Source organism: Hemicordylus capensis, chromosome 2 (assembly GCF_027244095.1).
Source record: "Hemicordylus capensis ecotype Gifberg chromosome 2, rHemCap1.1.pri, whole genome shotgun sequence".
Lineage (NCBI taxonomy): Eukaryota > Metazoa > Chordata > Lepidosauria > Squamata > Cordylidae > Hemicordylus > Hemicordylus capensis.
Window position 1 is genome coordinate 318195109 of NC_069658.1, and position 17741 is coordinate 318212849.

Genomic DNA, 17741 nt, shown 5'->3' on the forward strand with positions numbered 1-17741 from the left:
TCTTTGGAAGAAGAGTAGGATATAAATGTAAAAATAAATAGCCCCTTTTATTGTAAATTCTGCTTTTGGAACATAAGAGCTGCCCTGTTGGATCAGGCCGAAGGTCTATCTAGTCCAGCATCCTGTTACACACAGTGGCCCAGGCCCACTGCTGTAATGCCTCTGAGAAGCCCACAGGCAAGAGGTGAGGGCGTGGCCTCTCTCTTAAAATATCTCTCTTGTTCAAAACACAGTGTTCAGCTCCCAATTGTGCTGATTATCAACAGCATTTGAAATGTTTACATTTTTCTTTTCTCAACCTCCCCCCTTTAGTATACCAGTAAGGCATGCCATTTTAACCAAGTAATTATTCTTGCTTTATGAATTGCTGTTTTCTGTATTTAATTTTAAACTTGTCTCTCTGCTGTAAATCTGCTTGCAGAAGAATTTCTAGAAGGTGTGATTTTGTTGTGGTGTTGCCCAAGGGCAAGGGTGGACTCATCCACAGGATTGTGTGGGAAGAGCATGACACAAAGAAAGCAGAGCAGACTTCCCACAGATTTCATATTTAGCATTGTTTGCTGTTCATAAATGACTAATCCAAGTCCACCAACTAGACTGGATTTTTCAAAAGGTTAAATCCAATCCTTATATGCTGTCTTTGAATCAAATTTTAGTTAAGAATATCTTCAGTGCACCTGACTATCTTGCCCAAAATATGTGGCTTGAATCAGGTGTTAGAAAATAGATTCATGTTTGTGAACCTTTGTGGACCACTGGTCTAAATTCAAGATTGGAATGAGAAATTTAGCCATATATTCTTTCTTGTCTATTTAATGATCATTTTTCTGTCTCTTTGGTACTCAGAATTTCTTTCAATATTTTGAAACAGAATTTTATTTCAAAATAAAAGTTGAAATTTGGGGGCAATACATTTCTTGTTGAACTTCATCTTTAGGCTTTTTATAACTTAAGCACTTTCCGAACCTTTATAAGACGTAGATTACTGTATTTATAATACATTAAATTATAATACAAAGATTAATGAAAACAAGCCGACCCTGCACAGAGCATCTGTTCGCTCTTTGGGGCCGGCTACCTCTCCCCTACCCCCTCCTGCCCCAGTCTCCGGCCAGGCCAAGTGGATGGCCGGGCCCACTGTCACCGCCTTGTATCCGCGGTCGGACCAGGCCAGGCCCGCCGCCGCCACCGCCATGACTGTGCTGCCGGGCCAGGCTGCCCCCACCGCCACACATCTGCGGCCGGGCTGCTCCGCTGCTCCGCCCGGGCCTGCCGCCGGCCGAGGCCCGCTGCTCCGCCCGGGCCTGCCGCCGGCCGAGGCCCGCTGCTCCGCCCGGGCCTGCCGCCTCGCCTGCCGCCGCCTCACCCGCCCGGGCCCGCTGCCTCAGCTCCGCGGATGGGCCTGCGGCCACCATGGCCACCCACAGCCTGTCCTGCCGCTGGTTGAGTTCTCCTGGGTGCGCCTTACCCAATCAGGCGCCCCCGCAGCCCAGCCAATCAGCTGGGCTGCCGGGACGCACGTTCGAAAGGCACACCCAGGAGAATTATTTATATAGATGGCATAGACGTTTTGGTTAAGCTTTGTTCCTCTCTGTTTATGTTTTTGATGTATGTATTTTAGAGATGCAAGTCCTTCAGTTGTTGTTAGAACTAAATATCTAATTTTAAGTTGTAAGCAAGTCACGAGGCTACTTTAGGCTTGGAGAGAAATCAGTAAATTTTGGAAGATACTTGGTATTTCTTGGAACTCAAACTTAGTAGATCCATGGACTGTGTCAGTTGTGCTAGGATTCCTATGATCCTTAGTTAGAACTAGTATGATCTGGGTTATTCATACTGAGTGGCTTCACCCTCTCTGTTTTTGTTCATGAGAATACTTGGAAATGTAGGCCGCCACTTCATGCATACTTGGTTGTAAGCCCCACTGAATTTAGTAGTACTGAACATTTAAGTCATGCATTGGATTAGGATGTTTGGTCGTCTTTCCTTAAGTGTGGCAGGAAACCTCAGACAATCCTTGTCTCTTGGGATATGTTACTGTATTAGTGCAGGCCCAAGAATATGCATTTTCTGCATGCACATGTTACGATAGGTGCATGTAAAATGCTTTGTGTGTAGGTTTTACATAGGTTGTAGTGACACTTTCCCCTCTAAGGTTGTGTTGTGTTCTTTATTTCTCCTCTAGGTTTTTGATGCCACAAACACTACAAGAGAACGGAGAGAAACCATCTATAGATTTGGTGAGGAAAATGGGTATAAGGTAAGTTAAGAGGGAAGATGCTCGAGCTGCATATTGATGGAATGTTACTGATGCTTTGTTCTCAATACATGAAAAAGTTTTTGATAGCATTAAGTGCAACTTCAAGTGATATTTGTCAGTGGTGGTCCTGTAGGGAAAGAAAGCTTCACCATTAAATCTTGCTAATTGCAGATTATATTCTGAAGGTAATCAGTAGCCCTATTTTCTGAGGCAGTTGCCAGTAATGATTAGCAATAACTCCTGTTGACCCTGGCAGATAGAGGATTCTGTTGTGGTCATAATTGTTTTCTTCTGGTATCTCTGGTGATAGTGTTTAAGAAATTACTTTTTAATGTAACAATTAATAGATGGTTATTGTGTCTGATTACATTGGGCAACATCCAAACTAAATTAGTCAAGATTCTGTCCCATTAAGGGCACTTACTGGTAACTTGTCTCATTGATTTCAGTGTTCTTAGCCATGACTAACTAATCTAGCTGTTGCTAATTGTTTATAATACTTAATTGTATTGGAAGGCTTTGGTGGGTGGGGAGGCATGTTTTCTTAGTTTGTTCGCACATCCTCCCAATGGTACTAGGCAAGGAATAAAGCCTTTGAAGCATCTCTGCTGGTTAGTAGTCCGTAATACCACAATTAAACATGTTAATACTGGAGCCTTAATTTTAATAGGAGTGGGTATTCATAGGCTGTTCCTTTTCTGGTTTTTCTGTCTGCTGCTGCTTCATCACAGCAGCCTTAGGATAAATTGTATGGTCTCCTGGGTTTCTACTTTTCTCCTGCCCGCTCCAAGAGTAGCATTCTGATTGGAAAGTGTGTTGGGTGGCTCTTGTGCTTCCAGGCTTTAAGCCTTGATGCCACCTGGCTTATGCCCCCAGGATGGCTCCTCTCCTCAGTTTGCAACTGCCTCATTAAAACTGTGCCTGGTGGAAGTGGCCAGAACTATCTTAGATCATATATATACAACCCAGTTTCTCTGGGGAGAGGAATGTTTGGAGGAAAAATATATTTTGTAAAAATAAATATGAAAAAGAATGGATAAGTGTGCGTCTGCAGGATTGGTCACTGGGTTAGTTCTAATCCTTTCTCTTTTTTTGCTTTCCTACATAAATGTGGTTCCTGTTTGGCTCAAAGACTTTTTTTGTTGAGTCAGTATGTGTTGATCCAGAGGTCATTGCTGCAAATATTGTGGTAAGTAGCAACTTCCCTAAAAAGCTTGTGTTCTTGGTGTACTCTGCAGAACAAGTCATGTGGTTGTGGTATTTCCTTCCCCCAAATGCTATCTACTTTAATACTGTTTTGGACTCAGGCTGCACACATCAGTAATTTTTCATGTGATTTGCTGTTGATATTTTGAAAAGCAAGAGCACAGGGAATTTCATCCTCTGTTCTACTTCCTAGTTTTCTCTAGCAGATCTTGTATATCATAAGAAGTACAAGGTGTTGCAAAGTCTCATCTTATCCTGCATTAATTTTTTCCACTATCCTTGACTTTTTGAAAGTTTTTTGGGGGGCGGGGACCATCTGTAACACTGCCCCTTGTACTCATTCATCCAGGCTCCATATGTTAGGCAAAGCTGAAATCTTCAGTATGGCAATGTCATGATCTTATTGAACAGGCCCAGTTAAGGTTAACAAAAGCAAGATCATGTCTGCACCAACGCATTATGGATATGGAGAAACAGATGGACAGAAGCCAGATAGGGGTTGACACCTATTTAGGTAATCAAACATCACTGTCTGGCCCAGCAAGATACCTTAATAAAATATTAGTACCTAGTTTCCGGAGGGCTCTGATGCTGGCCCAGTGTAATGCCTTAGAAACGGCTGACCAGGAGGGGAGATACTGTAAGATCCTCTATAAGGAGTGTGTCTGCCCTTGTGGTTCTTGGGAAGTGGAGTCAACGGCCCATGTTATCTTGAATTGTCAGTTTTATCGAACTTTGCGGGAGAGATATATAAGTCCTTTTTTAACAGCATACCCCAGTTGTTCTGAGCAGTTCTATCTGGAATTACTTTTGACATACCGTTGGGATGTAGTATCTTATAACATGGCGAAGTATTGTTTTCTGGCTAATAAGACTAGGATAAGAAATGTTGAGAAGCGAGATATGGGGTTGAATTGAATTAAATTTTAGAGTATTATAATGCATGGAGCCCTCTGTTTTATGTAATGGGAAACACCTATATTGGGCAGCAGCAATATATGAAGATGCTCACACTGCGCATGATGGCAATGGCAAACCCTCCTGTACTCTGCCAAAGAAAACCACATGGCTCTGTGGTTGCCAGGAGTCGACACCGACTCGGCGGCACAACTTTACTTTTATCCAACTTGAAGGTGGCAGTCTGATACATTCTTGCATTTAAGAGTACTTTAATTGGGGAATGCTTTTGATAACATGGATAATCAGTAGATTAATTGGAAAAAAACTTATTGAAATGTATCCCTGCTCTTTCTTTCTAAATTAGCAAGTGAAACTGGGAAGTCCTGATTACATTGACTGTGGTAGTGATGAAGCTGCAGAGGATTTCATGAAAAGAATTGAGTGCTATAAGAATTCGTACGAGACTCTAGATGAAACACTAGACAAGTAAGTGGCCATGTAAAACTTGATGTTACCTGCTTTCTTTACTTTCAGAATCTACTTACAAAACTTGGCCTGCTGCTGGAGTGATAAGCCTGTGTCAAACTGCAGGTGGAGAATCTTGATTGCCACTCCATTTTAAAAATAAACAAAAACCCTTTCTGCATATAGAACTCTAGATGTTGGGGAGAAAGATTCTAGCCTAGTCTCCTCTCTCTCATAGTAGTTTCTTCATCTGTATGAATGGGGGAGCATTCAGTCATCTGAGGTCCTCTCTGCTGTCTAAATTGGTATAGCCAGGTACAGATGTACCACCTCTGCAGAACTAGGTGCTTTTCTCTCCACTAGTAAGCAGCCTTGTATTGAAATCCATAGTGGATATTAGGCTGCTTTCTGACCTTTTGTTATGCTAGTCATTTGTGGCATGTTGATGAGCATAAACACTTTGCAGGTTTTTTTCAGTTTATAAAAACTCCCTGGCCTGGTTGCCTGGAAACATTTCTTACTTGCCACAGGCAAGTAAGTGATTCTGCAACAACCTGTTTTATTGTTGGAGATCTTCACATTGGTAAAAGCAGTTGTTGACATCCTGACTAAATTTACTCAAGGAAGTCCATTTACAAGTTAGTAAATTTTAGTCGGGATGTCAGTCTCTGACTTTTAAATCAATGCCTGGAGGGTTTTTTTTTTTTTTGCCAAGTAGTAGTAAAGTGCAAACCTTGAGTCTGTCTTTCTCTCTCCCCATGTCTGTTTCTGTATATAAATATGAGAGAGAGAAACTTAATTGAGAGAGAAACACAAACTGTAACATGTGGCATAATTTTACTGTATAAATTATATACCACGGATGGCATAACTCGAAGTCAGAAGTTTCAGCAAACTGGGCACCAATGAATGATTCAGCATAGTGGTTGTCAGGGAAAAATTGATAAGTGTCTGTTTGCAGAGAGGAAATTGTCAGTTAGTGCTGTGTCACGCTGAACAGGCAATAACCTTCCACTACTCATGAGCTGCACCCACATTTTTATCACAGAATGTTTGTCCTCTTCCCATTCTGTTGCATCTGTTCTTTTTGAACATTCTTCAGTTGCTACATTCTGATCCTGGAGTCATCCTGCGAAATATCTATTAAGTCGTATTCATCTTCCTACATTATTAGAAATTCCTCTTGTTTATTTTCCATATTCTGCCTATTAATGTATAGACATTGCAAGTTATGGATGTCATGCTTCAGTGTTTCTGTTGCTGTTTTATTGTGGTGTTTCCTGTGCCTCCCCACCGCTCCCTCAAGTTCTCCTGCAACACACACGCCTCTACTTTTTAGTAATTACCTTTACCTTTGAGCTTTTGTCATAGGAAGCTGCCATATACTGAGTCAGACCATTGGTCCATCTAGCTCAGTACTGTCAACTCTGACTGGCAGTGGCTCTCCAGGATTTCAGGCAGGAATCTTTCCCAGCCCGACCTGGGGATGCTAGGGATTGCCCGTCATCTTTCGTTAAAGAAACGTAGACAATGGTCATACGTAGGAAGCTGCCATACTCTGAGTCAGACCATAGATCCATCTCACTCAATATTGTCTACACAGACTGGCAGTGGCTTCTCCAAGGTTTCAGGCAGGAATCTCTTTCAGCCCTATCTTAGATATACTGCCAGGGAAGGAACTTGGAACCTAGATGCTCTTCCCAGAGCGACTCCATCCCCTGAGGGGAATATCTTACAGTGCTCACACTTCTAGTCTCCCTTTCGTATGCAACCAGGGTGGACCCTGCTTAGCTAAGGGGACAAGTCATGCTTGCTACCACAAGACCTGCTATCTTCCCTAGAAAGGCAATTTTTCTTCACAATACCATCTGCATAACCAGTCATTCACCTAAGTATCCTTCTCTTTTCTAGACCTCTGTCTTTTATAGGAAGCATTGACAAGTACACCACCTGAGCCCCAAGATCTGTCACCTTCCCTCTCAAAGCCTTTTGGTCAGATGCGATATGTTCATAGCTATGCTGGCAGTGTCATTCATTTCTGTATAATTCATGCAAGTGTGCCAAGCTGTATGTTAGGAAATCCTGAGATATGGTTGAAAATTCCTTCCTGAACCCATACGTAGCAATTAGAGAGACACTTACCTTCTGGAAAAGCCAAACCTTTTGAGGTTGGTTTCGAGAGAAACTGTATTATACATCTTGTTGTTACTCATGTCCACCTTGTGTTCCAGGAAAAGTTAAAACACCTAGGTGACAGGTACCCATTCCTAGTCTAGTAAGGGGCATACATGAGACTGACTATTGCAATACCTATAGGCAGTGTTTGTCTCCTCTCCTAACAGGGATCTTTCTTATATTAAAATCATGGATGTTGGAAGGAGTTATCTTGTGAACCGAGTAATGGACCATATCCAGAGTCGGATTGTTTACTACCTCATGAATATCCACGTAACCCCTCGTTCCATCTACCTCTGTCGACATGGTGAAAGTGAACTTAATCTCAAGGGAAGGATAGGAGGAGATACTGGGTTGTCCTGTCGAGGGAAAGAGGTACGTGCTGTCTGTCTAAGAGTAGCTATACTCTTTCATTTCTTCTCTTCAACCATTTGGGCATATCACTTTTAAATGTAGCCAGGTGATTTTTTTGTTTTTGTTTATCTTGTGAAACTGAAGATCAGTGCATAGGCTGAACAGCAGGCTCATATCTGATCACAGTAAGATCAGTAGGCCGGATCAGTGATCCAGCCTACTGTGAGCAGAGTTCCTTTTGAGAAATGGGGATTTCCCCACTTCCTCCTTCAGCAGCTCTTGTACCCCATAAGCAGCTGCTTCTGAGGATTGTCCTGTGGAATCGTATGTGACACAGCACAGGGGAGGGGGCAGGGCTACAGCAAGAAGGAGGAATTGAGATCAACTGGACCAACCCCTCCTCCTACCCCCTTGCTTAAACAAAAGTGCCTTGTGCTTCCACTATGACTCTGTTGGGTCCAAACCAGAGGATAACTTCTCTTTGGCAAAGATGAGTTGCAATGTCTGAATTGTCCTTTGTGACATTTCAAATGCCAATAGAATTTTTTTGTTGAAGGCAGACACAGAACCTTTTTGAAAGGCTCATCATTATCTCATAGATAGAGCAATGAGGCCTGTTGCATCTAAATTGAATGGTGTATTTCAACTGTGTTTTGAAAAAAAAAATGTAACCTTTAAAAAATGTGCTTTGCAGTTTGCCAAGAGTTTGTCACAGTTCATTAATGAGCAGAACATCAAGGATCTGAAGGTATGGACAAGCCAGATGAAAAGGACCATTCAGACTGCAGAGGCATTGAGAGTGCCTTATGAGCAATGGAAAGTTTTGAATGAAATTGATGCGGTGAGATATTCTTGTGGTTTTTTATGGTGGAAAGAGAGTTATTGTGTGATGCTATAGTAGGACTTCTGGAGGCCCTATTTTGTGTCTAAGGCCATATTTGTGACTACTGGATTGTGATCCTGCAGGGCTGGACTTCCCTCTCTTTAGTTTGTACTGCCTTAACAAATGGTACTATATATTATTATTAGGATTGGAAAATAATAAACATCAGTTTCATTGTTGCTCAGGCAGCTTTGATGACTGTTTAAGGTTTTCATCAGATTTTGGTTTGAAGCTTTCACAGTTTAGTTCAACCTGGCATGTCTTTCTCACTTTAAACCTCACTCTGTTAGCCTCCAAACTTTAAAACAGAAATTCCATGATCTCCCCAGTTTGCACATGTGGTAGTGCTGTGGGGGGAGCATGCTGATGCCGGTGACCTATGTTGTGAATCTTCAGTTAAAAAGGGGGTGGTGGTGGTGGTGGTGAGATAGGCAAGAGCAAAAGAAAATGAGTGCGTGTTTTGTTGTTGCCGCTCTTTAGCTGGCAGGGAGAGTCAGACTGCCCAAGCAGTCACTTGGGGTAACCGTTCTGTGCAGACTGTGTGCCTCTATCTGTGCAGTCTAAGCCACAGACCCCAGGATGCTTGGCAACATCCCAGGGGTTATTGGCTGGAAACGCTGGGGATCTGAAGCGGAGAGAGGAGGGGGATCTGAACAGGATCTGTAGCAGAGAGAGGAGTAGATTGCCACGCCATCCATGGCAGAGATGAGATTTCAGCTGGGAAATTCTCTGCTGGCAGCCTGGTATCTCGGGCACTAAGCGACACTAGCTCTCTCGTGTGTTGTGTTTGTTTCTCTAGGGAGTCTGTGAAGAAATGACATACGAAGAAATTCAGGAAAACTATCCGTTAGAATTCGCTTTGAGAGACCAGGACAAATACAGATACAGATATCCGAAGGGAGAGGTGTGTTACTGTTTGATTTATATCCAAATACAATATATCCTTCCAAAAATGGCTCAGGGCAGTTGTGTGTTTCTTCTTGTGAACTCTGCGTATAAAAATTGCTGTCAGCGAATATAAGAAGATGCAATTGTGGGGAAAAACACCTTTTACTTTTAAAAAAGAGACATACTTTATAACTACACATACTCTAGAATGACACTTGTATAACTCTTTTTGCAAGCTTTTCTCCTACAATATTACTAAATAATATCAGATCTCATTTGTATAGAGAAAGTCAAAGCAGTGGCAATCTTGTATATGTTGCACACACTGTATAACTTTCTGGCTCAAGTTCTGGGTAAGCCTGAAAGGCCTATTAGCCAGTTTTAGGGACAGCAATCATCTGCAGAGGGTAGTTTCGGGCCATAAGTTTGAAGCTGTTAATTGCTAGTCAGATGGCCTGAGCTTTTGTATGCCAGCATTAGAAGTCAAGCGTTAGTAAAAAGCACTGATTAAAACAGCTGTTGCAATATTTGTGAAATGTGCCACATGCCTTGATTTTCGCTGAATGCTCTACTTACCACGAGTTGACTGTGTGATCTCTGTGTCCAGAACAATACTAGAATACAGATGGCCATTGTTTATTGTACGTGTAAGTAGCAGCCATGTTGTAATGGCTGTTTAATAAGATGGAAAGCTTTCTAGAATTGTTTGCCAGCCTTTTAAAGGATGAATTGGACAGGGTTTTTTGTTTTGGTTTTTTAAGCAGCCATACATCTATCTTGATGGCTAACGTTGGATGTTTACTCACAAGTCCAGCTTCAATATAATAAGATTAACAGTGGAAAGTGCTTCTTTAAAGGTTCATTTTGTAGAAATGTTCCATTAGTTCCCCAAAACAGCAAGATAGCATAGTTATTCTTAAGAGCCCGTGAATAATAATAGCTATGCAAACTGCCAGGCTGTTTACAAAGCTTCAGAAAGGCCCTGGCAGAATCAACCCATTATCTTCTCCTATACTTTGGGGTGTTTGTGTTATAATACATACAGGTGCATAATACATACAGATCCTGTGTGTGCGTGCACATGCACACACATGTGCAAGCACAGTGGTTTCCTAGATTATTCATATAGACAAACTCTAGTATTAGGTAGGATTCAGTAACCTTGGGGTTCTTTGGTGGTGTGGAGAGAGAGGGGGAGAGAGAGAGAGAGAGAGAAACGGGGAAATGATTTATTCAGTGGCCCACCAGATGCCTTTGAGAAGCCCACAGACAAGAGGTGAGGGCATGCCCTCTCTCCTTGGTTATATGTTGGGTGAAAAAGTACTTCCTTTTGTTGGTCCTAAATTTCTTGGCAATCAGTTTCATGGGATGACCCCGGTTCTAGTGCTATGCGAGAGGGAGAATAAATTATCTCTCTCACCACCATGCATGATTTTATAGATCTCTGTCATGTCTCCCTTCAGTCGTCTTTTTTCTAAACTAAAAAGCCCCCGTGGTTGTAACCTTGCCCTTTAAGGAAGGTGCTCTAGGCCCCTGATCATCTTGGTTGCCCCCTGACAAAACCAATGTGTCCTTATTACTCCAGTTTTAGAACTGGGAAGCCAATATGGAAAGGAGGCAAAACAACTGAGTCCCAGCACTAAGCAATATTGCTCCTGCCAGTCTTTGTGTTTGCACTCATGTAATCTCTGATGTAGATCACTGTCATATTCATGTTCCAGCTAGGGACTCAGGCTGCCATTTTTCTTTCTCTGGAAGGACTCTTATGCCTTCAGTGGCTGTGTGACCAACAGAATTCAGCAGGTGAAGCTTTAGCCATTATTGTATCTACAAAATAGAAAAGGAATCTTCACTAGAATTTCTGCTTGTTATAGCAGTTAAAGGCACAGGAGTTCTGTCAATTAAGAAGGTGGCAACCCCACAGCTGAGTGGAAGAGGGACCTCCTCAAGGCCACACACATTGACTCCTTAGTAGTGAATCCCCTTCCCCTTTTTTTGCACCCTTGCACTGGCACAATGATGCTGATTTTGAAGTCTCAAAAATCTTTGCTCATTAATTTGCTGTGATTGTATCAGTTTTATTTTATTTTATTTTATTTTATTTTATTTTATTTTATTTTAACTCATTATATATCATGTCCCAAAAGGCCCCACTCCCTGAAGTTGGCATTTCAGCACCCTGTGCATTCTGTATATAGAGTCACAGGTTTAGCAAGTGTCATTAAAAATGATGGCCCACATACTGCACAGCGTTTTGTGGGTGTGTTGTGCCCCCTGGATACTGCTTCATCTTCCAAGTGCAAGTTATGCTAGAGCACACATTGCACAAATGCTGATGTTGTGCGATTTCATACTGATTATTTCTCATGGCCATGTGATTGCACTACTCCTTTGTGCAATTGCAGTATTTTCACATGTGCTGTAATGCAACTTGCATTTGGAAGATGCAGTAGTGTGTACAGTTTGCAGAAGGCCCGTGGAATGCTAGTGTGACATGAGAGCTTTTATAAGTATATCTAATGCAAACATTAAGCTATATAAAATCTTAGATGTAATGTTTTGGGCAATCCTATTAAAAAAAAATCTGCCTAAATTTAATAAGAGCAATGGAACTCTTTTACAGATACTGTGAAGAATTGTCCAGCAATGGATTTCTTCAGGCAACATATATTTATGTAATAACCATTGTGACTTGAACAATAAATTAAATTTTACCTTGAGTCAATGTATTACTACTGTGGTCTGTTGTCTTAAAGGTTCTATCTGGTCATGACAAGCTGAATAATTTTTGATGACTTGTTTAAGAGATTTACCTTCCATAATAAGTGGTTGATTTCCCCCTAGTCCTATGAAGATCTCGTTCAGAGGTTGGAACCAGTAATTATGGAGCTGGAAAGGCAGGAAAATGTACTTGTAATCTGCCATCAAGCTGTCATGCGCTGTTTGCTTGCTTACTTCCTGGACAAGCCTGCAGGTTGGTACTTTCGCTGCAAACTGTTGTGGATAATTACACTTTGACCTGTCAACAGCAACCTCTATGCAGATGATGAATTCTTTCAATGATTTTCTCATTTGTCAAATGAGTAGGCAAATGGTGCTCTCCACAACCCATTCAAGGCCTACAATCCTACCAAACTAGAGTCCAGACTGTGATTACAGACATTTGTTTGTGAAAGCATAAGATCTTTGCCAGCCCCAAAGAGCGCACAGATGCTCTGTGCGGGTCGGCTAGTTAGTAACTTAATCTGGCTGTCAGCCCCTGCAAAGAGCTTGTGCAGGCAGAGGCACTTCTCTGGATTTGGAGTCACTTTTCTTATGCAGTTCTCTTCTGCCAGGCATCCTGAGAGTGGAAGGGCACCTTTTGGCTCCAAATTACTTACTTTCCTGGCAAAAGAGATTTCTTCCTCTCATTTATGCAGGCTGTGCTTTGGAAAACTGCCATTTCTGTTTTTCATTGCTAATTTTAATTTGGTTTTTCTCTGCTTTTAGAACAATTGCCTTATCTCAAGTGCCCACTGCATACTGTCTTAAAGCTAACCCCAGTGGCCTATGGTAAGCTATCCACATTTACCCTGTAAAGTCTTCAACTCTGTTAACCATAATTTTTTTGGCAAACATTACATTTATAGGAGGCAAGTGGCCAATTTGTTTTCAGATGAATTTATTTGTATGTCAAAAAGAACTGCTGCTGATTTTATGAGGAAAAAGTGGAATATGTGATGGTGTGATTAATTGGTAGGATTCAAGTAGTAATATGCAAGCCATGGGCTGCAATTTATTTTATTATAAAAATTTAGCCAGATTACATCTGTTTCTGCTCTTCTTGAGCCTTTAGGATAGGACTTTGAAGGAATACAAACAGAATTCATGGCTGCAGTAGCATCACTGATAATATGTATGACAACATCCACCGAGAGACATAAGTTTTGGGTGGTATAAAAATGTTTTAATAAATAAAAAACAAACAAACCTGCAACTTTACCTCATGGCCTGTTTTAATCTGAAGATGTGTCTGCTTCAGTTCCCTTTGTCCTTTCTGTGGACTGAAGTACAGCTTGAGAAATTGAATAATTTCTCAAGTACAGCTTGAGGAATGGAATACGTTTGGCATTTGATTTTTTCATTCCCTATTTTCCCTTTTTTGGCCTTTAGCCTGAGAAAGAATGTTGGTGAACATTAGGAAGCTGCCTTATGTGGAATCAGTCCATCTAGCTCAGGATTAAGCCACCTAATGGCGCAGTGGGGAAGTAACGTGCTTAGCGAGCAAGAGGTTGCCAGTTCGAATCCCCATGGGTATGTTCCCCAGACTATGGGAAACACCTGTATCGGGCAGCAGCGATATAGGAAGATGCCGAAAGGCATTATCTCGTACTGTGTGGGAGGAGGCAATGGTAACCCTCTCCTGTATTCTGCCAAAACCAACCACATAGCTCTGTGTTCACCAGAAGTTGACACCGACTTTACTTTACTTTAGCTCAGGATTATTTACACGTACAAGTAGTGCTCTCTGAGATTTCCAGTGGGGCGGGGGAAGTCTTTTCCATGCCAGGAATTGAACCTGGAACTCTCTGCTTGCAAAGAGCAAAGCATATGCTGAACAACTGAGCTAGAGCCCCATCTCCCCAAAAGTTCTGTGTAATCCAAAAGTATGCATCCTAAATTTAAAAATGCTAGATGATTCAAATAGAATGCATTGTACCACTCATACTGTTCTTGTTCTTTTGGGCGAACCTGGCCACTAAGACTTGGGTACTGCAGAAAGTAGTTTTTAAACAACATGATCATTCTTTGTGGTCACCCTTTTATTCCTAAATCCATAGGTCTACCTAGTTCAGAATTAATCAGGAATGGTAAAGACATTTGTCATATAATTGCTTTTTAGAATAGCTACTTTATGTTTAAAGGATTTAAATATTTGGTTGCTGCTGTAACTGCTGCAGCAATATTTTCTATTGAAACCGATCCAGTTAGTGGGCATATAGCTTTTATTCTGAAACAGGTGATGCCCTCCATATGAAACTTGAGTCTTTCTTTGAAAGGGAATTTAAAACTGGGTTTTAACACATCTGTATAATATGTTTCTTATTTTTATTATAAAACTCAATTTGATATCTTTTTAATTGGTTGTCTTATTTTCTGCCCTTAAAAGCTTTAAATTGGAAGCAGGGCTACCAACAAGATTTCAGGAATTGAATATTAAGTGTTTGGGAGCTTCTTGCTGCCCATCCCTGATCTACTGAATGTGAATAATCAGAAATTTCCAGAGCATTGGCAAAAGTTAAGAATTAAGGCACTTGTGGCTTCCGTGTCTCTAAAGTTATTATAAGGGTGTCTTTATCACTTTGATTTACCTGGAGTAAATTAATAACCACTTAATAAACTTCCTTGCCAATATGAATTTTGATTATTACTAAGGAATTATTATGATGAAACATGGAGATGGAAATCAGAATTTATTATATAGGGATTGTCCTTGCTGAAGTGAGGAAACATGATACCTAAATGTTGACTTGTGACTGCAGGCTGCAAGGTGGAATCCATATTTCTGAATGTTGAGGCTGTAAATACGCACAGAGACAAGCCACAGGTAAGACTTTTGTTCTCGCAAATGTGAATTTGGAATTCTAGAAGAGGAAAGTAGTGGTATGCAATATCCTCCCCCTCACCCCACCACTGCTTCTCCATTTCTGATTGCCCCCTCCTTAAGTGGTTTTTGATTATTATTATTTTTTAAAGATGTTTGGGGTATGATCCACATATCTGTGGGTAGCATCTAGACTGGCCCTTAAAGAAATTGGGTACAACCAAATGTATGATAGTTATAGATTTAAACAAGTTTGTGTGTGTGTGTTTTCATTTAAAGATGCAAATGTTTTCAAATTTTCCTATATAAGCAAATGTAAATTCTTTTACATGTATGTACTTTATGATCTCTTCTGATAGTTATTCTCCTCTGTCCCTCACTACACACAATTGCTTCCTCATATCTTCAGGTCTTCCTGTCTCTTTCAGACGGCTTCAGTTTCAGGCTCTTTCAGACCACTGCAGCCTTGTTGTGTGAGCGAACCCAGCTGTATGGGCACTTCCTTGCATGGTTATCTGCTTATGTCAAACACTACTTACGTGATTTGACCAGTGTCTTTGTTTTCAGTGGTTGATGTTGTAATTCATATCCTGCTCTTCATTCCAAACTTATGAGGGGCTTATCTGCCATACTTAAAGTTAGCATGGACCATGCTTCACACTGCTGACTGCTTTGGGAGTTTCCAACATTATTTACTAGATAACGCATGGAGTGGGCATTATTATCCAATAATGTGCTCATCATTCTTACTTTTTCAGTAGTTTGTAGCTGCTTTTAAAAAACATTGCCTGGCATCCTAATTTAATGCTGCATGTGTGCAACCAAAAGAAGTACACATGCAGAAGATGTGCTTCCACTTCTGAAGCACAGGTGCCCATGCATGGGGAGCAGATTTTTGCTAATCTCCCTTTCAGCTGGAAGTACTCTGTGCAGTGTAACAGAGTGTGCATATTTGTCCCTGGGGGCTTTGTGACCCTCAGGCACAAATTTTGAGCACATTTCACAGAGCACTTTCAGGGGAAGGAGAGGTTGGCAAAAATAGTCCGCCTGCACACATGAGCACCTGTGCTTCAGAAGAGGGAGTGCATCCTCTGCATGTGTGCTTCTTTTGGCTGCATGAGTGCCGCATTCTCCATTGTGTGTGTGTGTGTGTGTGTGTGTGTGTGTGTATTCACACACACACACAACGTCACACTCTCACTCTTAAGTCAGCACTTGTTGGCCGAGAACAGCTGTTGGAACATTGGACAGTAAGTCGGAAGACCTCCAATAATATTACAGTCTGCCTGAGGAACCGGGTTGCAAATACTAATGTATTTACATACCACACACTTCTGACTTCGCTACAAATGTCAATTATTTGTATGCAACATTACTGTTTCTTGTCTTGAAATCCTAGTGAGGAACATCCGATAATGTATTTGGCATTCTTAATTTTCAGTGGGACTTGAGTATGCTTTAACATGTGTGATGGTTTGTAGCTGCTTACAATTTTTTTCCTTTTGGTTTATTTAATATTTATTTACTTATTCAACATATCTATATACAGCCCCAAACTCATGTCTCTGGGTGATTTGCAATAAAACAACACAGATTAAAACATTAAAACAATTTAAAAGCAATAATGGATTTTTAGGCTTTTGTATTGCAGCATACATATGTCTGCTGAATGAATGTAATTATTCTGCAGGGGTTGTAGTAAAGGATTTGGGAAACACTGGCAAAAATGATATAGTTCAGCATCATTGGCTTCAGTGACCTGGAAAATGCACACCTCATTTACCTAATTGGAATAGCTGTTTGTAAAAAAATACAGTGGACTTTGAGGTTTAGGTTAGGGATGTGCATAAAACCGGTTCTCCCGGTTCGGTTCGGGTCCGAACCGGGTCCGGACCGGACTGGGGTGGTTCGGTTTTGGTTTTGCCAGACCACCCCCCCGGTCCGGTTCGGTTTCGAACCGAACCGGTTCGGATCACAAAAAGTGGCTGGTTTTGAAGGGGACATTGTGTTCTACCTGCCACCCAAATTTCAAGTCGATTGGACCTTCCTCTGATTTTTTACAAATTTTTTTCAAAAAATAAAATTTTGCCCATAACTCACAATGTGGAGCCCTTAGGGGCAAAAAAGCTGGGGTGGGTGGTAGCCACCCATGGGTGTCCTCCACCCCAAAAATCCCAAGGCAATTGGTGGCTCCTAGTATTATTGGTGAATTTCTGAAGAAATTTTTTTTTCCATTGGCTAGAATGGGGGTTCGGGGCTGCCCCAGACCCACCTCTGTGGGGTGGCAGCACCCCCAAAGTGGGTCCGGGGCCATGGCAAAAATGCCCTCAGTCCCTCCCAGCAATCCCCGTAGAGATAGGAGTGATGGTTCTGTTGTTTTTCTGAGGTATTCTGAGTGTTGATTCTATGATAGCTTATGAGATTTCCAATGAGACACCATGAATCCACTCTCATTTGCTATCACAGAATCCACACTCACTCAGAACACCTCAGAAAAACAACAGAACCATCACTCCTATCTCTACGGGGATTGCTGGGAGGGACTGAGGGCATTTTTGCCATGGCCCCGGACCCACTTTGGCGGTGCTGCCACCCCACAGAGGCGGGTCTGGGGCAGCCCCGAACCCCCATTCTAGCCAATGGAAAAAAAAATTTTCTTCAGAAATTCACCAATAATACTAGGAGCAACCCAACAATTGCCACCCCATCTTTTTGGCGCCTCTCTCTGGGCGCCCTAACACGTAACACCTAGTCAGTCCATCTTAATGCCTACCTACTACCACCACTCCTATCCAAGCAAGTAAGAGGAGGACACTCAGAGAGACAACACCCACTCTCTGATCTAACAAAAAGGCCACTGCTGTGCTGCCTGCCAGCACAGCAGCAGCAGCGGAGCAGCACACTAAGCACAAGAGCAGCACACACAGAGAAGAAGCAGGAGGCGGAGCAGCAGACCTGCCGCTCTGCATGATGGGTGACGTGATGCCCAAAGAAACCACCGCCTCACTCAGTGCCTGCCACTGACT

General features: G+C 41.9%; 1 protein-coding gene across 5 annotated transcripts in view; it reads left to right on the top strand.

Moving 5' to 3' along the window:
* Positions 1–17741, top strand: part of PFKFB4 (6-phosphofructo-2-kinase/fructose-2,6-biphosphatase 4) — a 133435-nt gene that overhangs the window by 88386 nt on the left and 27308 nt on the right. For 2 of the 5 annotated variants that reach the window (XM_053294052.1, XM_053294056.1), the window contains exons 5-14: positions 2186–2260; positions 3393–3449; positions 4731–4852; positions 7174–7381; positions 8055–8201; positions 9043–9147; positions 11976–12105; positions 12621–12683; positions 14654–14718; positions 15125–15495. In XM_053294052.1, the coding sequence (XP_053150027.1) occupies positions 2186–2260; positions 3393–3449; positions 4731–4852; positions 7174–7381; positions 8055–8201; positions 9043–9147; positions 11976–12105; positions 12621–12683; positions 14654–14718; positions 15125–15289 (1137 nt within the window). In that variant the 3' untranslated portion in view covers positions 15290–15495. Of the gene's footprint in view, positions 1–2185; positions 2261–3392; positions 3450–4730; positions 4853–7173; positions 7382–8054; positions 8202–9042; positions 9148–11975; positions 12106–12620; positions 12684–14653; positions 14719–15124; positions 15497–17741 lie in introns of those variants that run through there. The other 3 variants (XM_053294054.1, XM_053294055.1, XM_053294053.1) reach the window with 2 other exon arrangements.